General features: G+C 45.7%; 1 protein-coding gene across 3 annotated transcripts in view; it reads right to left on the bottom strand.

Annotated features, from left to right (window-relative positions):
* The window catches only part of SCARA5 (scavenger receptor class A member 5), a 151,031-nt gene that overhangs the window by 96,839 nt on the left and 30,234 nt on the right, over positions 1-23,958 (bottom strand). For all 3 annotated transcript variants that reach the window (XM_081497071.1, XM_081497061.1, XM_081497064.1), the window contains exon 3: positions 21,967-22,095. In XM_081497071.1, the coding sequence (XP_081353197.1) occupies positions 21,967-22,095 (129 nt within the window). The remainder of the gene's footprint in view (positions 1-21,966; positions 22,096-23,958) is intronic.

The following is a 23,958-nucleotide window of genomic DNA, read 5'->3' as shown; positions in this document are numbered from 1 at the left end:
CCAAGGGTCACCACATTACTCAGAGGATGGCATTAGGATCACCACTCACTGAGAAGCAAACTGCAGCTCAAAGAGGTTAAGTAGTTTGCCAGAAGTTACAGAGTGAAAAAGAGCAGATTGGAACTAGGGTCCAAGTCTGTGTAATTTCAAAATCTGGGCTAGTGTGCTTGATTCAAAAGTATTCAAATGTAGCCCTCACAGGTCATGGTTTAGTGGTGAGTGACGGAAACCACCAGCCTTAATACAAGAGTGAGGGGGAAGATGGGCTAAATGGATGCAAAAGGGGTACAGTCATGGGATCAGGGGAACTTTTCCGAGCTGGTGAGGTGTCAAAGGTCTAGTCCAGAAATGATCAACCTGGAGACCCCAATATAACCTCTAAAGAGCCTCAAGAGTAGAAATGGGTTTTCTAGGTAGTCAACAGCTGATAATCACTGATGAACCAAAGGATCAGGTTTCCAGGCTCCCCCGGGCAAGGCCTCCTGCCCCTGGCCACACAGCTAGTGGGGGTGCTGAGGCCAAGAGCCAAGGGCTGGACCACGGTGTGGAGACCTGTCCTCCTAGGGGGGCTGCTGACTTGCCCAGGAGAGACCAAAGACGGAGCCCAACCTAGAACGTGAGTGCCCCCCACCAGTGCTGCCCTCCATCCCTGGGGATACTGCACTGGTGTACGTGAGCTGAGACCAAGGAAGCCAGGTCCTTCCTCTTCCTCACAGGAGGCTGTGTATTGTCTATGTGTTTAGTTTTCTGTATATTTCAAAGTTCTGACATCTCTTCCTGGCTGGGAAGAGAGTGCCCCTTCCTGGGCTAGCCAGTCCTTAGAGGTGCTAGTGAGAGCCCAGCCCAATGCAAACTAACCCACCCAGAGCTGTAGCTCCTCTCTCTGGCCTGTGCAGACAGTTTTCCTCTGTCCTAATCATCTCAGGTGGCTCAGCAGTAAAGAACCTGCCTGCCAATGCACGAGATGCAGGTTTGATCCCTGGTTCAGGAAGATATCCTGGAGAAGGAAATGGCAACCTGCTCCAGTATTCTTGCCTGGGAAATCTCATGGACAGAGAAGACGAGTGGGCTATAGTCCATGGGGTCGCAAAAGAGTCAGATACGACTTAGCAACTAAACAACAATAAAAGGGTGTGTTGGTGAATCCAAGGCTGTCAGAACTATGCTGGGAGCTGAGTGTTGTGTTCCCCGGGTTACAGGATTCCCGTGGCTTTTTTAAAGGGTGGTTTTATTAAATCATCAACAACATTAGAGGAAATTGAGAAAGAAGAATGTGTACTAATAAGCCTCACTTTACCACAATTGTTTTCATTCTTCCAAGTTCCCTTCCACCCTTTCTCCTTTCATACACACATCTGCTTGCCCAACCATACTGGAGCCTACACACGCATCTGGGCAGTCTTTTCTCCCTTGACACGATTTCATAAACATTTCTCCATGTTGCTTCATAGTTATCATTTGGAATGGCTGTGTACTATTCCTTTGGTTGATTTACAGTCGTTTAGCAAAACAATCCCTTAAGGTTGGACGTTCAAGTTTTCTCTGGTTTTGAGTGCTGCTGGATAACATGCTAGGACTTCTGGACACCTGCCGTTTTCCTTTGAAATCATTGCACTGAGTCAAGCAGTAGGATTTTGGAGCCAAAGGGTACTCACTGCTTTTATAGATCCTGAAAGGGCATTAATTTCCCCGAGGCAATCTGCTTGTTTATTCAGGCTCCAGGGATGCTAATGGCCAGGAGAAAGGTGTTAATTGGTAAAACCAGAGACGCCTTTCCCCCACTCCTCCCAGAAAGACGTGGTTTTTCCAAAACCCTGGCAGATAATATGCTGAAACGTTAGTCTGTTAGTCCGAGGACAACTGGCCAGACCTCGTCGTTGTTGACAACAGCAAGAAAGAGAAACAAAACACTTTGCAGAAGGAATCCTTCCCAGGGTGACTCAGCATGGCCAGGGCTCTGAAGGATTCCTGACTTCTCCGCCCTCGGAACTGGCACCGTCGCCTCCTAGAAGTCACTTCGGACACCTTTGCTGCCCTCCTCCATGTTCATGCAGGTGCTAAGTTGGGGTGGAGATTCCAAAGACTCCACATGGAGAGGGGATCTTGAGAAAAGGAGAGCTGCCTCCAGGTAGCCCCCAGGATAACAGCTGAGCCCTGAGTGATGCTCTCATCAGAGAGGAGTGTGGTGAGGGACCTCTGGGAGAGGGCACCCATGTGCCCTAAGCTAAAGCAGAGCCCAACTGGCCTCTCTTAAAGGATTTCCCAAGGAAGAGAGGCTGCAGAATGAGACCACCCCAGCAGGGTGAGCTGAGAACACACAAAGGGGCCGTACCCCACCTTCTGCCCTAATTATGGGCTTCCCAGGTGGTTCAGTGGGCAAGAACCCGTCTGCCAGTGCAGGAGATGGGGGTTTGATCCCTGGGTTGAGAAGATCACTTGGAGGAGGAAACGGCAACCCACTCCAGTATTCTTGCCTAGAAAATCCCATGGACAGAGGAGCCTGGCGGGTTACAGTCCATGGAGTCTCAAAGAGTCATACATGACTGAGTGACTGAGCACACACACTGCCCCCAATTCCTTGCATCCTTTGGTTTGCTCTCAAAAAGATCTCACAAAGGAGCACAGAGATGCCTACCAGCCATCAGACCATGTGGGGCTGCTCAGCTGGAAGGACAGCTGGGGCCAAAAAACTCAGTTTCCCAGCTCTGAGGGATTTCTTAGAGACGATAGCAGGGAGCCCCTAAACCAGGATCAATCATGCAAGACACTTTATGTGTTATTTCACTGAATCCTTATAATACTGATTATTGTTTAGTCGCTCAGTCTCGTCTGACTCTTTGCAACCCCATGGACTGCAGTGCACCAGGCTTCCTTGTCCTCCTGGAGCTTGCTCAAACTCATTGAGTCAGTGATGCCCTCCAGCCATCTCATCCTCTGTCATCCCCTTCTCCTGCTTTCAATCTTTCCCAGCACCAGGGTCTTTTCCAATGAGCCAGTTCTTCACATCAGGTGGCCAAAGTATTGGAGTTTCAGCTTCAGCATCAGTCCTTCCAATGAATATTCAGGGTTGACTTCCTTTAGGATTGACTGGTTTGATCTCCTTTTGGTCCAAGAGACTCTCAAGAGTCTTCTCCAACACCATAGTTCAAAAGCATCAATTCTTCTCCATTCAGCCTTCTTTAAGGTCCAACTTTCACATGCATATACATCCATACATGACTACTGGAAAAACCATGGCTTTGACTATACAGACCTTTGTTGGCAAAGTAATGTCTCTGCTTTTTAATATGCTGTTTAGGGTGGTCATAGCTTTTCTTCCAAAGAGAAAGTGTCTTTTAATTCTATGCCTGTAGTCAAGTGATCATTATTATCCCCAATTTAATGCTTTTTTAAATGAGGTTTAAATAATTTTCCCAGATCACAACTCATAAATGATCAACTGATATTTGAAATCAGGTTTGCCTGGTTCCAAAACTTTTGTTCTTTGCTCTACGCTGTGTTTTACAGTTTATCTGTGCACATCTGCTCTTCCAGTTGGTATGATCTTTATGGCCGGGGCCTCTCCTCGTTCGTCTTGACATCTTGTTGTGTCTAACACAGAGCTCAGGCATGCTATTGGCACTGAACAAGCGTTTGTTGTTTTGGATTGATGCCAGATGAGGCATAATGCCTAGAATCATTGCAAAAATTCCCAGAGTTTATAACTTTTCTTCCAAAGTGCAGAGAAAAAGAGCTAGTGCCTCAGCTTCAATCCCAGACCACTCTCCTAGTCATCAGTTAGTGATGAGATCTATGGGGCACGCACAGCAGAAGATAGAATCAGAAAGCAGAAGGAAAGGTAGGCTTCACAGGTGCAAATGCTGAGCCATGAAGAGGGGGTTAAAAGCTGTAGAAGGAAATAGTAGCCTTACTCAAGCAAGCTTATTTGCTTAAATAAGAAAGCTCTTTTCTTAGCAAGACCTGGCTGCTGTGTTACAGTGCCTCTAAAGTTTCCTCCAATCCTGGCTTCTGGGAGAGAAATCAAAACAATTGACAAGTCTCCCTCAATACTTTCTGTATTGCTGTTGTTCAGTCACCCAGTCGTGTCTGACTCTTTGGAACCCCATGGACTGCAGCACGCCAGGCCTCTCTGTCCTTCACCATCTCCTGAAGTTTGCCCAAGTTCATGTCCATTGTACCAATGATGTCATCCAGTCATCTCATCCTCTGATGCCCTCTTCTCCTTCTGCCTTCAATCTTTCCCAGCATCAAGGACTTTTCCATTGAGTCAGCTGTTCTCATCAGATGACCAAAATACTGGAGTTTCAGTTTCAGTCCTTCCAATGAATAATCAGGGTTGATTTCCTTTAGGATTGACTGGTTTGATCTCCTTGCTGTCCAAGGGACTCTCAGGAGTCTTCTCCAGAACCACATGAAATGAGGGCTGGATTGTGGTACAGTTGATGGGCAGTTTTTGTTGTTGTTGTTTTGGTTGGTTGGCTGGTTTTTGGCAACACCCTGTGCTTGTGTGATCTTAGTTCCCAAGCCAGGGATTGAACCTGGGCCCTGGGCAATGAGAGCTCAAGTCTTAAACATGGGACCACCAGGGAGTTCCCCAGTTGATGGGTGTTATTCTTGATTACAATCATCTAACAGAACTGATGATATTTACGCGTAACTACATGCCATAGGCTAGTGGAAGCAGTTTATATGGATGGATTAACATAAGCCTCACCACAACACTGTAAAGTGAGAGTGTTACCACTGCCACTCTATAGACGAGGACACTAAGACTCAGGAAGCTTGAATAACCTGCCCAAGGTCACACAGTACATGGCAAAGCCAAGACCAGTACCCTGCAGTCCACTTCTAGCCCCTGTGCACTTGGACACTGAGCAGTAGGCGGTGCCACAAGCTGGCGTCTGGGGTGAGAGCAGTCCCAAATCCACGCACGTCTATTGTCCTGGTTCAAGTTCCTGCTGCCTGGCGGGGGTCCACAGGCCGGCACAGGCAACTGCCTTGAGCTTGGTTCCTCATCCAGATACTGTGAACTGTTTTCTGGAGTCCTTCAATTGTTAGAAGGATTAGATGACATTGTGTATGTGAAAATTCTTTGAAAACCATGAAGCACAACCCAGAAGCGAACGATGAAAGGTTTGCTAGTGGTCAGGACAAGCCCGGGGAGGGGTCAGCAAACTTTTGTAGAGGGCCAGGGAGTAATTATTTTTAGCTCTGCAGGCAATCTAGTCTCTGTTGTTGCTGCGCTCTGTTGTGTCTGACTCTTTCAACCCCATGGACTGTAGCCCACCAGGCTTCTCTGTCCATGGGATTTCCCAGACAGGAAGACTGGAGTGGGTTGTCATTTCCTTCTCCAGGAGATCTTTCCAACCCATGCATTGAACCTGTGTCTCCTGCTGAGCCATCGGGGAAACCCCTGGTCTCTGAAATAACCATTCATTTCTGCCCTGGTAGCACAAAAGCATCTGTGGACAAGACATAAACTAATGGGTGTAACTGTGTGCCAATAAAACTTTATTGACAAAAACAGGCAGTGGTTGGATTTGGCACTTCATCCAGAAGAAGGATTCTAGGGGATGTAGCTGAGACAGGTCCTCTGCCCTATCCTACCCAATTATTGTTAACAATTTGACTAAAGACCGAGAGAGCATATTGTCAAATTTGTAGGTGACCTTCCTGGGGGACCACTTTTCTCATCTCAGGGATGGTTAGCCTCTATCAGAGTCAGAGAGACATAAAGTTCCCCCATCCAGTGGAATCTTGTGTGGAGCTGTAGGATGTCAAATCTCTTCCTCCTTTTTATCCTTCTGCCCTGGAGCTAAGGTGAGGCTGGAGTACTTCTAGGGGAGACCTGATGGCGTGAGAAGGTGGGAAGCCCAAGGTGTGATTCAGGAGAAAGGTGGTCTCTTAGGAGGGGAAGGTTTACATTTAAAGTTGAAGGTTGGTGGGGGTCTGTGAGGTGTTCCCTGCCTCACCTCACGGGACAGCAGCTCGTGCGCCTGGGCTGATGTGCCTTGGGTCCTGTCTTCCTGGGAGCCATCCACGTGGCGGCAAGCTGTGGGGAGGGGAGCGGCTTGGGATGCTGGCCCAGAAATGACTGATGACACACTGCTGAAAGGCAAAGCTCAGTGACAGATGTCTGACTCCGGATTCAAACTCATCCAACAGGCTCCAACACTTGGCAGAAAGCAGCGTGATGACATTGAACTGGGATCACTAACAAGACCTGCTTTTAAGTAAAGGCAACCAAAAGCCACAAAAAGCCAGTTGTACTGATGTGGGATGGAGGAGCCCTCAGGAGGCAGTGTTTCTTTTTAGAGAAATCTGGGCTCGGGATGGGTGGGCAGAGGACCTGATTATTCATGGCTGCGCAGCGCTCCATCATTTGGAGGTGGTGTTGTGTGTTACAGTGAGTCACTGCCAGGAAGGTTCATGCAAATTTAGGCTACATCAGCATACACGGAGGGTCCAAATCAAAGGTGATCTGGGAATTCCTTGGCAGTCCAGGGGTTAGGAATCCAAGCTTCCACCACAAGGGGCACAAGTCCAATATCTGGTCAAGGAACTAAGATCCCACATGCCATGTGGTACGGCCAAAACAAAACCAAAACAAAGTTGGTCACAGCCCAGCACACCCCATCCTGGCCAGACCACACCAGCAGTCCCCTGTCTAATTCTGTTTACCACTAAAACCTGTGGTATTCCCAGGTGGCATTAATGGTAAAGAATCCACCTGCCAGTGCAGGAGACACAAGAGACACGAGTTCAATCCCTGGAGAAGGAAGATCCCTGGAGAAGGAAATAACAACCCACTCCAGTATTCTTTCCTGGGAAATCCCATGGACAGAGGAGCCTGGCAGGCTACAGTCCTTGGGGTCTCAAAGAGTCAGACACGACTGAAAACTGAGCATGCACACATGTTGGGAAGATGGCCATTATATTGAGGTGTTCACTTTAGGCCACACATTAAATGAGCACCTACTATGTATGCAGGGTATTACATTAGGCACTGGGAATGCAAAGACAAACAAGACACAGTGCCTTATCGTGAAAGAGCTTTCTTTTGAACTAGAACGGGATGCTCAAGATGATGTTAAGTCACTTCAGTTCAGTTCAGTTCAGTTCAGTCGCTCAGTCGTGTCCGACTCTTTGCGACCCCATGAATTGCAGTACGCCAGGCCTCTCTGTCCATCACCAACTCCCGGAGTCTACCCAAACCCATGTCCATCGAGTCGGTGATGCCATTCAACCATCTCATCCTCTGTCGTCCCCTTCTCCTCCTGCCCCCAATCCTACCCAGCATTAGGGTCTTTTCCAATGAGTCAACCCTTCGCATGAGGTGCCCAAAGTATTGGAGTTTCAGCTTCAACATCAGACCTTCCAATGAACACCCAGGATTAATCTCTTTTAGGATGGATTGATTGGATCTCCTTGCAGTCCAAGGGACTCTCAAGAGTCTTCTCCAACACCACAGTTCACAAGCATCAATTCTTCGGCACTCAGCTTTCTTCACCGTCCAACTCTCACATCCATACATGACCACTGGAAAAACCATAGCCTTGACTAGACGTACTTTTGTTGGCAAAGTAATGTCTCTACTTTTAAATATGCTATCTAGGTTGGCCATAACCTTCCTTCCAAGGAGTAAGCGTCTTTTAATTTCATGGCTGCAATCACCATCAGCAGTGATTTTGGAGCCCCCAAAAATAAAGTCTGACACTGTTTCCACTGTTTCCCCATCTATTTCCCATGAAGTGATGGGACCAGATGCCATGATCTTAGTTTTCTGAACGTTGAGCTTTAAGCCAACTTTTTCACTCTCCTCTTTCACCTTCATCAAGAGGCTCTTTAGTTCTTCTTCACTTTCTGCCATAAGGGTGGTGTCATCTGCATAAAGTGAAAGTGAAAGAAAGTGAAGTCGCTCAGTCGTGTCTGACTCTTTGCGACCCCATGGACTGTAGCCTACCAGGCTCCTCCATCCATGGGATTCTCCAGGCAAGAATACTGGAGTGGATTGCCATTTCCTTCTCCAGGGGATCTTCCCGACCCAGGGATCGAACCCAGGTCTCCTGCATTGGAGGCAGACGCTTTAACCTCTGAGCCACCAGGGAAGTCCGTCATCTGCATATCTGAGGTTATTGATATTTCTCCCGGCAATCTTGATTCCAGCTTGTGTTTCTTCCAGCCCAGCGTTTCTCATGATGTACTCTGCATATAAGTTAAATAAGCAGGGTGACAATATACAGCCTTGACGTACTCCTTTTCCTATTTGGAACCAGTCTGTTGTTCCATGTCCAGTTCTAACTGTTGCTTCCTGACCTGCATACAGGTTTCTCAAGAGACAGGTCAGATGGTCTGGTATTCCCATCTCTTTCAGAATTTTCCACAGTTTATTGTGATCCACACAGTCAAAGGCTTTGGCATAGTCAATAAATAAGTCACTTCAGTCATGTCCAACTCTTCGCGACCCCATGGACTGTAGCCTACCAGGCTCCTCTGTCCGTGGGATTCTCCAAGCAAAAATACTGGAGTGAGTTGCCATTCCCTTCTCCAGGGGATTTTCCCGAGCCAGGGATCAAATCAGTGTCTCTTATGTCTCCTGCATTGGCAGGTGGGTTCTTTACCATTAGCACTACCTGGGAAGTCCTAGAAGGGGAGCAGCAGGCACATAAACTGTAACTTATAATGTGGCAAGACCGGGGAATCTCACAGAAGTCCGCAAACCAGGTCTCACGAATGACTGTTGAAGGAATGAGGCCTGCTAAGCCTGGTGTTTTCAACTCACTGAAGAATAATCATGAGGATGAGGAAAAAGCCTCATTGTGAATTGTTCCTGCCAGAGAAATGAGAAACAGCAAGTATGGGACAGTCGAGGGGACTAGGATTGTGGCTCCTGTCCGTAAGAGCGGGAGCTGTGGTTGCTCTGTAGGTGGCTGTTCTTCCGTAAGAGCACACTACCTTCTCTTTCTGGGATGTCAGCAGGGAGGTTCCTGCCCTGGGAGGGAGGGTGTTCAAGGCATCCCCCTGAAGCCCCTTCCAAGGCTAAGCTCCCAAGTGGCACTGCAGAGCTGGATCACCTGCAGTGCTGGAGACACTGTTCTCTTTCTTGGCATCCTGACCGCATCGTTGCCTTTGCAAGTCCAGGGTCCCTCAGGGTCTCCAGGCTTCCTACCTCAGTGAGTTTATTGAAACCATGTGGGCTCTGAGCAATCGCCTCCCACAGCACTGGGCATGCCTAGTTCCCTCTGTTTATATACAAAGCCACTGGGTGCCCAGGCAAAATGAAGAGGTTTCCAACCCTTTGCTATTCTGACGGAAAAATCCCTCTGCTTTTTCCAATAATGATGATGATGATAATAGTAAAATCAAAATCATATCTAATATTTATTGATCACTTTCTATTTGTCGGGCACTAAGAGTTTTCATGCAGGAATTAATTTCATCTTCACAACAGTCCTAGCGGGGAGGTACCATTGTCATCCTATTTGATAGAAGAGGAAACTGAGCATTTGAGAGGGTAAATGATTTGCCTTAAGATTATAGATACATTCAGAGGCACAGCCTGGACTTGAACTCAGAAATTTTCTCTCAAAATCCATATACTGAAGTGCACAATCATGTCTGACTCTTTGCAACCCCATGGGCTGTAACCTGCCAAGTTCCTCTGTCCATGGGATTTCCCAGGCAAGAATACTGGAGTGGGCTGCCATATCCTCTTCCAGGGTATCTCACTGACCTAGGGATCGAACCCACATCTCCTGTATCTCTTGCCTTGCAGGTGGAGTCTTTACTTTGAGGCATTAGGGAAGCCCTTATACTGTAGAGAATGTAACCCTTGTCATAGAATATTTGAAAGACACATAGAACAACAGAACTCTCATGTAGCCCACTGTTTTTCAGATTTAGGTTTGTACCCCATTTGTGGATCATAAAAAAAAAACATATGGGTCATGACCACTTTTTGCTAAATGAACAGAATAGAATAGAAAGTCATCAGTATTCATCACACATTTAGGATTATTTCAGTTATGAATAAATGTGTGAACTACTTGTCACGTGAAATGTATTTGTTAATGCAGGTAATGGTCAAAGTTTGAGAAACATTGATCTAGTCCAACCTGCTCATTTTATAAATGAGTGTACAAAGGTTCAGATGGCAAAGTGATTTTTTCCCATGATTACAGGGTGATAAAGGAGGAAATGGGGCTAAACCCAAGTTTTTCTGACTCTCAGTTTATATTATCAAGCTTAACTGACTGCAAAGAAAACTGAGAAAAGGCAAGAGTAATAATACTGATAGTAATGGTAATACTGTGTTTTGTTTGTGTGTTAGTTGCTCAGTCATTCCTGACTCTTTGCAACCCCATAGACTAACCCACGTTCATGGGATTTTCCAGGCAAGAATACTGGAGTGGGTTACCATTCCCTTCTCCAGGGGATCTTTCTGACCCAGGGATCGAATCTGCATCTCCTGTGTCTCTTGCATTGTGGGCAAATTCTTTACCATTTGAGCCACCACGGGTACTATTACTATAATAACAATAATAATAGCTACTACTTTTATTGTGTTTTTGTTTTTATTGGAGTATAGTTACTCTGCAATGTTGTGTCAATTTCTACTGCACAGCAAAGTGGACCAGTTATACATATACACATATCCCCTCTTTTTGTATTTCCTTCCCATTTAGGTCACCACAAAGCACTGAGTAGAGTTCCCTGAGCTATACAGTAGGTTCTCACTAGTTACTGATTTTACCCATAGTATCAATAGTGTATTATATGAGTCCCAATCTTCCAATTCATCCCACCACTTTCCCCCTTTTTATTATGTTTAATGTGTGCCAGGAACTTTTATAAATGCTTTAGATATTTATTAGCTTATTTAACTCTCATAACAACCCATTCCAATCCCAAAGAAAGGCAATGCCAAAGAATGTTCAAACTACCACACAATTGCACTCATCTCACACACTAGCAAAGTAATGCTCAAAATTCTCCAAGCCAGGCTTCAAAAGTACATGAACTGTGAACTTTCAAATGTTCAAGCTGGATTTAGAAAAGGCAGAGGAACCAGAGATCAAATTGCCACATCCGTTGGATCATAGAAAAAGCAAGAGAATACCAGAAAAACATCTACTTCTGCTTTATTGACTACACCAAAGCCTTTGACTGTGTGATCACAACAAACTGTGGAAAATTCTTCAAGAGATGGGAATACCAGACCACCTTACCTGCCTCCTGGGAAAACTGTATGCAGGTCAAGAAGTAACAGTTAGAACGGAACATGGAAAAACAGACTGGTTCCAAATCGGGAAAGGAGTACGTCAAGGCTGTATATTGTCACCCTGCTTATTTAACTTATATGCAGAGTACATCATGTGAAATGCCAGGCTGGATGAAGAACAAACTGGAATCAAAATTGCCAGGAGAAATATCAATAACCTCAGATATGCAGATGACACCACTCTTATGGCATAAAGCAGGGAAGAATTACAGAGGCTCTTGATGACAGTGAAAGAGGAAAGTGAAAAAATTGGCCTAAAAATCAACATTCAAAAAACTAAGATCATAGCAACCGGTCCTATCACTTCATGGCAAACATATGGGGAAACAATGGAAACAGTGACAGACTTTGTTTTTTGAGCTCCAAAATCACTGCAGATGGTGACTGCAGCCATGAAATTAAAAGATGCTCGCTCCTTGGAAGAAAAGCTATGACCAACCTAGACAGCATATTAAAAAGCAGAGACATTACTTTGCCAACAAAGGTCCATCTAGTCAAAACCATCTAGCTATGGTTTTTCCAGTAGTCATGTATGGATGTGAGAGCTGGACTATAGAGAAAGCTGAGGGCCAAAGAACTGATGCTTTTGAACTGTGGTGTTGGAGAAGAACTTTGAGAGTCCCCTGGACTACAAGGAGATCCAACCAATCCATCCTAAAGGAAATCAATCCTGAATATTCACTGGAAGGACTGATGCTGAGGCTGAAACTCCAATACTTTGGCTACCTGATGTGAAGAACTGAGTCATTGGAAAAGACCCTGATGCTGGGAAAGATTGAAGGCAGGAGGAGAAGGGGATGACAGAGGGTGAGATGATTGGATGGCATCACTGACTTGATAGACACGAGTTTGAGCAAGCTCCGGGAGTTGGTGATAGACAGGGAAGCCTGGCGTGCTGCTCTCCATGGGGTCACAAAGAGTCAGACACAACTGAGCTAGTGAACTGAACAACCCAATGAGGCAGGTATAATTATTTCTCATTTTCATATGAAGAAACTCAGGTAGAGAAAGTTCAGGTCCCTTGGGCAACATAGCTGGTAATAGAGAATGGGAGATTCAAACCCAGACACGCTGGCTTCAGAGTCCATGGCATTAACCAGAATAAAGTACTGCAGGACCCTGTTATCCTAATATTCTCCCTGAAGGCTGTAATGCCAGTACAGTAGATACCATGAAGTGTGTATCTGAATATAACGTACCTATATACCTACTTCTTCCATGAGCCATGGTCTTGGACAGTAACTCCATATTTACCATGTCCTTTAGATACTTGGCTAGAACGGAAAAACCATCTTTTTTTGTACAAATAAGATCCCCTCCAAGTTACCTTGTCTCTGTCGTTCATTCATTCACATATTTAAGACAACATGCACTTGTAGCATCGAATACAGTAGGTAAGATCATTACCTTTTTCTTTTGGCAGCACCTCACCACATGTGGGATCTTAGTTCCCCAACCAGGGATCAGACCTACACCCTCTGCATTGGAAATATAGAGTATTAACCACTGGACCACCAGGGAAGTCCCCAGAATTATCTTTAAAAGACCAAACTGGGCATAACACCCTACCTTGTTCCAAAAAGGATTAAGGCAGTTTATAAGGATACATAAAATACTCTTAAATAACAGTAGATGAGAACAATATAAAGGAAGAACAAGTTAGAGACACTAAATGAAAGCAAAAATGAAACTAGCAGAAAAAACACTTTCCAGGAAGTCAATACATTTGCTGTGGGTGGACCAAAAAAGCCTCCAGGTTCCCATTTTCAGTTCAGTTGAGTTCAGTAGCTCAGTTGTGTCCAACTCTTTGCAACGCCATGAACCGCAGCATGCCACGCCTCTCTGTCCATCACCAACTCCCAGAATCCATGCAAATCCATGTCCATTGAGTCAGTGATGCCATCCACCCATCTCATCCTCTGTCATCCCCTTCTTCTCCTGCCCTCAATCTTTCCCAGCATCAGGGTCTTTTCCAATGAGTCAGCTCTTCACATCAGGTGGCCAAAGTATTGTAGTTTCAGCTTTAACATCAGTCCTTTCAATGAACACCCAGGACTGATCTCCTTTAGGATGGACTGGTTGGATCTTCTTGCAGTCCAAGGGACTCTCAAGAGTCTTCTCCAACACCACAGTTCAAAAGCATCAATTCTGCAGCACTCAGCTTTCTTCACCGTCCAACTCTCACATCCATACATGACCACTGGAAAAACCATAGCCTTGACTAGACGGACCTTTGTTGGCAAAGTAATGTCTCCGCTTTTAAATATGCTATCTAAGTTGGTCACAACCTTCCTTCCAAGGAGTAAGCATCTTTTAATTTCATGGCTGCAATCACCATCAGCAGTGATTTTGGAGCCCCAAAAAATAAAGTCTGACACTGTTTCCACTGTTCCCCGTCTATTTCCCATGAAGTGATGGGACCAGATGCCATGATCTTAGTTTTCTGAACGTTGAGCTTTAAGCCAACTTTTTCACTCTCCTCTTTCATTTTCATCAAGAGGCTCTGTAATTCTTCCTTGCTTTATGCCATAAGGGTGGTGTCATCTGCATATCTGAGGTTATTGATATTTCTCCCGGCAATCTTGATTCCAGCTTGTGCTTCTTCCAGCCCAGCGTTTCTCATGATGTACTCTGCATATAAGTTAAATAAGCAGGGTGACAATATACAGCCTTGATGTATTCCTTTTCCTATCTGGAACCAGTCTGTTGTTACATGTCCAGCTCTAACTGTTGCTTCCTGACCTGCATACAGGTTTCTCAAGAGGCAGGTCAGGTGGTCAGGTATTCCCATCTCTTTAAGAATTTTCCACAGTTGATTGTGATCCACACAGTCAAAGGCGCTGGCATAGTCAATAAAGCAGAAATAGATGTTTTTCTGGAACTCTCTCACTTTTTCAATGATCCAGCGGATGTTGGCAATTTGATCTCTGGTTCCTCTGCCTTTTCTAAAACCAGCTGGAACATCTGGAAGTTCACAGTTCATGTATTGCTGAAGCCTGGCTTGGAGAATTTTGAGCATTATTTGACTAGTGTGTGAGATGAGTGCAATTGTGCGGTAGCTTGAGCATTCTTTGGCATTGCTTTTCTTTGGGACTGGAATAAAAACTGACGTTTTCCAGTCCTGTGGCCACTGCTGAGTTTTCCCAATTTGCTGACATATTGAGTGCAGCACTTTCACAGCATCATCTTTTGGGATTTGAAATAGCTCAACTGGAATTCCATCACCTCCACTAGCTTTGTTTGTAGTGATGCTTCCTAAGGCCCACTTGACTTCACATTCCAGGATGTCTGGCTCTAGGTGAGTGATCACACCATCATGATTATCTGGGTCATGAAGATCTTTTTTGTACAGTTCTTCTGTGTATTCTTGCCACCTCTTCTTAATATCTTCTGCTTCTGTTAGGTCCATACCATTTCTGTACTTTATTGAGCCCATCTTTGCATGAAATGTTCCCTTGGTATCTCTAATTTTCTTGAAGAGATCTCTAGTCTTTCCCATTCTATTTTTTCCTCTATTTCTTTGCATTGATCGCTGAGGAAGGCTTTCTTATCTCTCCTTGCTATCCTTTGGAACTCTGCATTCAAATGCCTACAAATTCACACATCTTACAAGGGGATGATAACAGCTCTCAGTTTGCATTAACTACCTCCCTGAAAGTGATTTTAATTTCTTTAAGACCCACAGCCTCCTTCGGTGAAAACAAATTCATTCCTCAGGATAAGTACTTCTTCTGAGACTAAGACAGAAAACATTCTCTCTACAGGTCCTCTCCATGGACATTATGTGATAGAACAAACACAGTCCTCAAGGCTAGCCTCACAGTAAGCACAGGATGGCACTGCACATGCTATTTCTGCCAGTGTCCCAGGGAAGGTTGAGGGCATCACGCTTTAAATTCCAAGATGCATGATGGTATCAGTCATCTGTGGTATAAAGGGATGTGGGCTCTGAGCACACTGTTCTCTGATTGCAAAGTCAGGGACAGACTTGCTTGAAACAAAGTGATCTAAAAAGAAGTGCAACCCAATGTTCATTGCAGCACTGTTTACAATAGCCAAGTCATGGAAGCTGCCTAAATATCCATTGACAGAGGAATGTATAAAGAAGATGTGGCACATATATACAATGGAATAGCACTCGGTCATAAAAAAGAATGAAATAGGGCTTCCCAGGTGGCTCAGTGGTAAAAAAAAAAAAATCCACTGGCCAATGCAGGGGATATGGGTTAGATCCCTGGTCCAGGAAGATCCCACATGCCACAAAGCAGCTAAGCCCATGCATCACAACTATTAATCCTGTGCTCTAGAGCCCATGAGCCACAACTCCTGAAGCCCTCATGCTGTAGAGCCCCTCCTGCTCTGCAACAAGAGAAGCCACTGCATTGAGAAGCCTGGGCACCACAATTAGAGAGTAGTCACTACTCTCCATCACTAGAGAAAAAGTCTGTGCAGCAATGAAGACCCAGCACAGTCAAATAAATAAATAAAACATTTTACAAAAAGAATGAAATAATGCCATTTACAGCAACATGGATGAACCTAGAGACTGCCATACTGATTGAAGTAAGTCAGATAAAGCAGGAGAAATATATCCTTTATATGCGCACTCTAAAAAGAAATGATACAAATGAACTTATTTACAAAACAGAAACACACAGACTTTGAGAAGGAACTTACAGTTGCAGTGGGTTGGGTGGGAAGGATGTAAGGAAGGGATAGTTAGGGAGTTTGGGATATACATGTACACACTGCTGTATTTAAAATGGATAACCAGCAAGGTCCTATACTGTATAGCAAAGGGAACTCTGTTCAATGTTATGTGGCAGCATGGATGGGAGGGGAGTTCAAGGGAGAAAGGATACACGTTTATGTATGGCTGAGTCCCTTTGCTGTCCACCTGAAACTATCACAATATTGTTAGTTGGCTATTGTTGTTGTTTAGTCACTAGGGACTGTAGCCTGCTAGGCTCCTCTGTCCACGGAATTTCCCAGGCAGGAATACTTGAATGGGTTGCTATTGCCTTCTGCAGGGGATCTTCCCAACCCAGGGATCAAACCCACATCTCCTGCATTGGCAGGCAGATTCCTTACACTGAGCCACAAAGGAAGCCCTGTTAATTGGCTATAGTCCAATATAAAAAGTTAGAAAGAAAAGGAGTGCTCAGTTTAAACAACATTTGGGTCAATCGGTGTTCAGCTCTCTCAAGCTGACGCTGCCCCAACCATCCAGCTCTCCAGAACCAGGGTCTCCTTTGCAGAATTTGGCATGAAGTATGAGTTACTACATCATACTGTTCTAACGCATGTGTGTGTTATGTTTTTAAATCCTCCCAGAGCAAGAATTACATCTTTTATTCCTCAGCTATAGACAAATGTTTGTGTTCCTCCCAAATTCACATGTTAAAATCCTAACCCCCAAAGTGAAGGTATTAGGAGGTGGGGCCTTGGGGAGTTGATTAAGTCATGAGGGTGGGGTCCTCTGGATGGGATTATTGCCTTTATAAAAGGCACTAATAAAAGAGACCCCGGAGAAATTTCCTTGCTCTTTCCTCCACATGAGGACACAGCAAGAAGACAACCATCTATTAACCAGAAGTGAGCTCTCTTCAAACAGAATATGCCAGCACCTCGAACTCAGACTACCTAGCCTCCAGGACTGTGAGAAATTAATGTTGTTTTTTTTTTTTTTTAATTTTGCTCCTTACTTCATGTTTAATTTGTTCTTTTTTTCTTCTTTGTTGAATAACAAAACCACATTTATTTAAGAATGTGTTCCAGTATCAAGTGGCAAAGTTCAACAATGCAAAACCGAAATTACTTTTGCACCAACCTAATAGTTTTACACATCGTAATGCATATGTTTCATTGCCACTCTCTCAATTCTTCTCACCTTCTCCTTCCCTGCCTATCCCCACCTCAGCCCGCCATAATGCTTGTTTTTTAAACCATCTGATCCGTGATAGTTTGTCGTGGCAGCCTGAACAGACTAAGACACGAGGGCTTACTCTGGTGTCCTGCACTCACTAAGCACTCGTGTGCAAGTTGAGCACTTACTGAGGCTGTTGATGGCAATAACTGACTTCTGCTGTTAAGAAAGGATTAAATTAAGGCAGGAGAGGAGCCCATATTTCACCAGGAGCTCTTGCTGGTACAATTCTGCAGTCTGCATTGCTGTAACGCTCCCTCTTTCCACCAAACTAGATCCGCAGATGTTCCCCTTTCTGCTGTTATCATTGCTGTGATGGGAATTCAGATTTCTCAGTGGAGCCACGACAGACAAGGGGAAGAAGACATAGGTCCTGATGACCACCCTTTATCATCACAGTGATGTCTCACAACAGTCATGGATAAGGGTGAACCTCCTCTAACCCTTGAACTCCATCACAAGGGACATCTTCCCTAAAGTGCTAAATGGAGAATTTTCTGACCACATGACCATCCAATCTCAATTCTCTTGTTCATGAACTTAAAGCCTGATAGTCTGTACTGTCTAAAACATGAACCCATAACAGAATGAAAACATAATAGGGAACCACCAGTCCAGGTAATAAAATGAGTTGAAGACATAAAAAGACTTAGAGGAATTTGGGAAGAATGGACTGATGCTGGTTCCTTGGGAAATAATGGAATCCCATGGGTATAGAACCCAGTGATGGTGTGGGAGTATCAGAGGAAAGCTCCCAGGAGGATGCTGGTGGGGGATGAATAGTTAGGTAGATTGGGTAGAAAGCTCAATTGAGAACAAAATTTGGGTAATGACTGGATTAACCTTCTGAGAGGGGATGCTGAGATGTTGCATAAACACAGGTACAGTATTTGCCTTTTATTTTTAATACTTGGATAAAGCAAGAAATTGAGAGAAGCCCATGAGAAGTTTTATAAGGGTACTATTTTATAGGGACTTCCCTGGCAGTCCAGTGGTTAAGACTTTGCCTTCCAGTGCAGAAGGTGCAGTTTTGATCCCTGGTCAGGCAGCTAAGATCCCACATGCCTCATGGCCAAAAAATCAAAACATGAACAGAACAATATTGTAACAAATTCAGTGAAGACTTTGAAAATGGTCCACATTGGAAAAACCTTTAAAAAAAAAGAGTAATAATTTATGTAATGAGATTTTAATTTTGTAATATTGAAGTAAGAACAAGCATTTGTTCTACAATCAGATATTATCCATCCGGTATTCAGACATGGTACCTACTGCAGTGGATGATTTTAGCATCCAGTTGTCAGATGTATAAGCTTTGTGTCAACGAGGAGGTTTTGAAGCCTAAGAGTGGTTCAAACAGAACTCCTCTTGTCTTAGTTAGCTAGGGCTGCCATAACAAAATACCATAGGCCAGTGGTTTAAACAACAGACATTCATTTGTCACAGTTGTAGAGCCTGGGAAGTCCAAGATCAAAGTGTAGGCAGGACGTCCTTGGCGGCCCAGTGGTTAAGAATTTGACTGCCAACGCAGGGGACACCAGTTTTACCTGGTCTGGGAAGATTCCACATGCTACGGAGCAGCTAAGCTCGCACGCCACAACTACTGAGCCCATGCTCTGGAGCCCACAAACTGCTACTGCTGATCCCGCATGTCCTTAAAGTCCATGCTCTGCAATGCAAGGAGAAGCCCACACACCACGACTAGAGCAAGACCTCATGCAGCAACAAAGACCCAGGGCAGCCGAAAAAAGCACAGGCAGATTTGGTTGTTGGTGAGGGCTCTGTTACTGGCTTCAGAGGGCCCTGTCTCCCTGTCCCCATTTGGCAGAGATCTCTGTCTTTCTCTTTCTGTGTCTCTCTCCTCTTTTCCTATATGGTCACCAATCCCATCATGAAAGCCGCATCCTCATGACCTAATTAGCTCCCTAGAGCCCCACCGTCCACATACCATCACACTGGGGGTAAGAGCTTCATACATACATTTTGGAAGGGACACAATTCAGTCCATACCCCATCCTGTGCCAGGTGACCTCTGCAGGGCACTGGAGAACACATTCTGCCCCAAATGAGGGAGCAGCCCCAGAAGGACATCCACCAGAAGGCCAGGCTAGCTCTAGTTTACTCTGAACCATAAATCTCCCCATCACCTTGGGATTTAAAAGGAGCATCCCTGAAGGTCTCCAGTCAGGGCAATTAGAAGAAACTTCCTACCTAAGCTCAGGCAGAGCCCCTTTGAAGAACCGCAGGCTTATCCATCACATTCCTGAGTCCCCTCTCCAAGGGAGAAGCAGCTGGGGACAGTAGTCCTTTATTGGCTGTTGTTGTTGTTTAGTTGTTGTGTCCAACTCTTTTGCGACCCCATGTATTATCCATGGAATTTCCCAGGCAAGAGGTTGCCATTTTCTTCTCCAGGGGATCTTCCCCACCCAGGCATTGAACTTGAGTCTCCTGCTTGGCAGGCAAATTCTTTACCACTGAGTCATCTGAGAAACCCATCCAGAGGCCCACATGATTTCCCAGACAAGAACCTGGGAAGGTGACAGTGGCCAGGTTACAGAACCAAGAGATGAAGTCCAACACTCTGTTTCATCAGATCAGTTCCAGTCCACCCCCTAAATCTTCATCCCCCACAGGCAATCTGGTACTCATGAACTTCAGGTTCAAAGGTAATTATGATGATCAAACTCCTTCCCAGGTTTCCACACAGAATAACTAAGGAAGCAAGGCAACCTTTCCATGAGATTAGGAAAACATGTGCCACCTTCCTTTCTGAAACTTCCAGAATGGTCATCGTAAATCCCATTCAACTTCCAAGCCAGGAGGAAAAAAAACCTCTGTGTCGAGCTGAGTAGCCCCTTTGGTTAGAAACCCTCCTCTGTTTTGAATGGGAATTTGTCTCTTTATAAAATCCACCCATTCACTTAGTTCTACCCTCTGAGATCACACAGAACTATGCCCACCCTTTCCTACCTGGCAGCCTGTCAGACACCAGAAGGGAATCTTCGTTTCCCAGCAACCCTTCTCAGCCCAAGAGATGATGCCCTTCCAGGCCTCCCAGGCCTTCCAGAGACCTGCCCCAGGGTCCCCACCAGCCTGGCTCTCACCTCCAGACCCTCTTCCATCACCTAAAAATTCTCATTCAGCCGAGTAGTTGTAACACCATAGCTCAGCTTTCCTGTTGCACTGAAACACTTTCCAAAAATTCTGGAAATTTGTTATGGTCATGGCTGCCAAGCCCACAAAACCCAGATCCCAATCTCTCACTGAGCAGCTCAAGAACATGTGCAAAAAAAAAAAAAAAACCTTTTGGCTGGACATCATCTCTTGGTCCCTGGGATGAATCATGAGTTTCTCTCATTGTTGCTCTTGGCTGCTCCCCCCGGGTCAAAGTTGATGGTTGATGAGACAGATACCACCCCTAGTGATACCCTCTGCTCTGAGTGTGGAAATATGAGGGCAAAGGCAGCACTGAATATCCCAGCACAGGGTCCAAGTGATTAGACTCATTGACAGAAGGTGACACAAGACCAGGGATCACTCCTGAGGGGTCATCTGCAAGGGTTCAGCCTCCCTTTTCCTGCCCCAGAGTTAAGGGCAGGAATTAAGAGTTAAGTCAAGGACTCCACTTGGCTCTTCCAGTCAGCTCTGTGTTGTCAGAAGACTTTGACTAACACCACACACACACCCCCCACCAGGATCTCCACGCAACACCCTCACTTCATCTGTCTGCATCTCTACTGGATCACCGCAGCACTTGTGTGTCAACTTCACAGGCACCATCATAGTCCCTGTTGCGTTCTGCCATGAGACAAGACTCTGCCTCTGTGCTCCTGCCTTGTCCCCTAGACTGGGACCTCCTGGAGGGGAGCCCCTGGGTCTTATTTATCAGTGTCTCCGATCCTAGCATGGAATCTGACACAAAGTAGGCACTCATGTAAGATGAATGATGCTGAAATGAGCTGATGCCTTGGCCTCACTTTGTCAAGCCTTTCATATCTCCATAGAGATAGGTGGGAATTGAGCATCCCTCCCTCTGGGTGGGAGTCAGGAGAGACCACCATGGCCTCCGTGCCTGTGTTCCACCATGTCCATCACAGTGGGATGACCTGTGTGTGAGCTGGGCTGCTCAAAGCATGGGATCCTCCACCCGATCCCTTCCTGGGTCCATGAGCTCTGCTTCTTCCTGGTTAGAGAACGTGGTCCAAAATCCAGACCATCACCAGCCTATTCTGTAAGCAGAAACTAGGGAGAAGAGCCCTGCTGACCTGGGGCAAATTCATCCCACCCCCAGGAATCACAGAGGGGCAGCAGGTTGACCACAACCCTGATCAACCTCAGCAATGAAATGTCTCGTAACTATTTCCATCATATCCCAGGACAGGGGAACCAGCCTGCTCAGTACAAACCACAGCACAGAGCTCCGGGGAGGCCCAGTGTAATGCACAGTGTCAACACGATGAGTCAGGACAAGGCAGAAGCCTCTTAGAGTGGCTAGGTCTCTGCTCCGGGACTTGGAGATTTCCCACCCTCACATAGCCCCTGCCAACTCATCCAACATGGCATGAGCAATACTGCTCAGGTTCATGCCTGGTCAGAAAGACCAGCCAGCTTCCTCCTTTGTGGTTTCCATGGTAACAAGGGCAGTGTTTGGACTCCTGACTGTGGGAATGAAGAGCAGAGGCTCCCGCTCTCCATTCCCCATCTGCTCTCACCTCCTGCTTACTTCCTTAAAGGCCAGGGTGGCAAAGAATGCTCTTACCTGCTAAGATGAAGATGCCCACGAGAATCAGGAAGACCAGCAGGTAGAGCCCGAGGACTGCGTGCTTCAGGGCCGACAGGGAGCCCAGCTGGGTACAGCAGCCACCTGCTCGTCCTTTGTGGCATGGACCTAACAATAAGAGTAGGAATAAGAGGGAAAAAGACATTTGAAAATTTCCAAAGCCACTTTGCTCTTTTGGTCTCATCTCTCCCTGATGCATGTGGATGTTCATGTGGCAGCAACACCCCCAACCACCACCACGCACACCTCCTGCACATCTGTAATGCAGATGGAACGGTGGGGAGCGTCTCAGAACTGTGATAAGTTTGAAAAACTTCTATCTCTCCTCCCAACCTCTGTGCTCATGAACTAGCCAGAAGGCATGCCAACAGCTCACATGGCCGCACAAACCCACCCTCCTGGAGCCAGGGCAGGTAGCAGAGAAAGCTAGGATAGGCTGCCCTGTACAAATGTTACTGTCCCACATGATCAGGAGAAGATGGAGAGCATTTTACAAAGAGGTTGCAAACTCCAGCTTCTAACAGTGGCTGGGAAGGGAGGAGGGCCAGGTGGGCCTGGGGAACCCAACAGCGCATGCCCCATCTGGAAGCTGTTGCTGTGTCAGAACGAGGGCCAGGTATTGACGGATCCAAAAATTTCAAGACAAGCCAGAAATGATTTAGAGAAATCTCCCTTTTTTTATGTGTTGACAACTAGTTAGGGGGGAAAAAAGACAAAGGAAAGAAAAAACCACTAGGGAGTGTAAACAAAATAAAACACATTTATACAGCAGAGCTGACCATCAGTTTAAAACCTTGGGTTTAGATTTACAGGAAAACAGTACAGAACTTCATCCTGTGAAACTATTCAAGGCTCACCAGGTTCTGGTCAAAATGGAACAGCAAAATACCAGAGTTCTAATGGACCCTGGGGCTTCCCAAGCAGCACTAGTGGTAAAGAACACACCTGCCAACTCAGTAGACACAAAAGACTGAGGTTCGATCCTTGGATCAGGAAGATTCCCTGGAGGAGAAAATACTCCAGTATTCTTGCCTGAAACATCCCATGGACAGAGGAGCCTGGCTGGCTACAGACCATGGAGCTTCAAAGAGTCAGACATGACTGAGTGTCTGAGCACAATGGACTTCACGGATTGTCTACTTCAACCCCTTCAGTTAATAGATAAAGGTTGCCAAATGTAAGTGACAGACCCTGGGGTAAGGAAGCCAGGTTCTGACTCCAGGTCATGTTTACTTTAGAATTCTTCTTCAAGCCTCCTTCAGATGACTGCTACAGAGGCCAGCAAGCTCACCCATCTCCACCTACTCAGTTGACTAACAGTGGAGAGGAAGAGATGCCATCCTGCCCTGACCCCCAGCATGGCAGATAAGAAATGATGGAGGGCTTTTTTTTTTTCATAATATGCCCGTATTATGTTCAATCTCCACCCCCTGCAAGGGAGAGTATTGCCAACTGGAGAACTGTTCATTGCACAGGGAGGCAGATGTGGGAGCCAGAAAAGGTTGACAACAGATGTTGAAATAATTGGTATTCAAAAAACATTTGTAGAGATGCTGTGATAGGACTTCCTAACGGTCCAGTGGTGAAGACTCCATGCTTCCAAGGCAGGGGACACAGGTTCAATCCCTGGTCAGGGAACTAGGATCCCACATGCCATGCGGCACAGCCAAAAGATATCCAAAAATTTTTTTTAATTTAAAAAAAGATGCTGTGATGTTTGTGATCCTTGGTACCTTGGGGTTCACCAGGGAGGTGCTTTGGGGGCTCCTTATTACCTATCAGGTAGCATTGCCATAGCTCACCAGAGGTATTGTTCAGTAAGGAACATTTTCCCACTTATTTATTCTATTTTATTGAAAATACTGTTGCTAAAACAGCTAAGTAGAACTCTTACATAATATTTCCATAAAACATCGGGTACGACTTGGAACAAATTGTCGAGAAATACAAATTCAATTACCATTCTCGTCA

The sequence above is a fragment of the Giraffa tippelskirchi genome, chromosome 1 (assembly GCF_054371585.1).
Source record: "Giraffa tippelskirchi isolate mGirTip1 chromosome 1, T2T-mGirTip1v1.2.pri, whole genome shotgun sequence".
NCBI lineage: Eukaryota > Metazoa > Chordata > Mammalia > Artiodactyla > Giraffidae > Giraffa > Giraffa tippelskirchi.
Note: the sequence above shows the minus strand (reverse complement) of the source record. Positions and strands in the feature narration are given on the sequence as shown.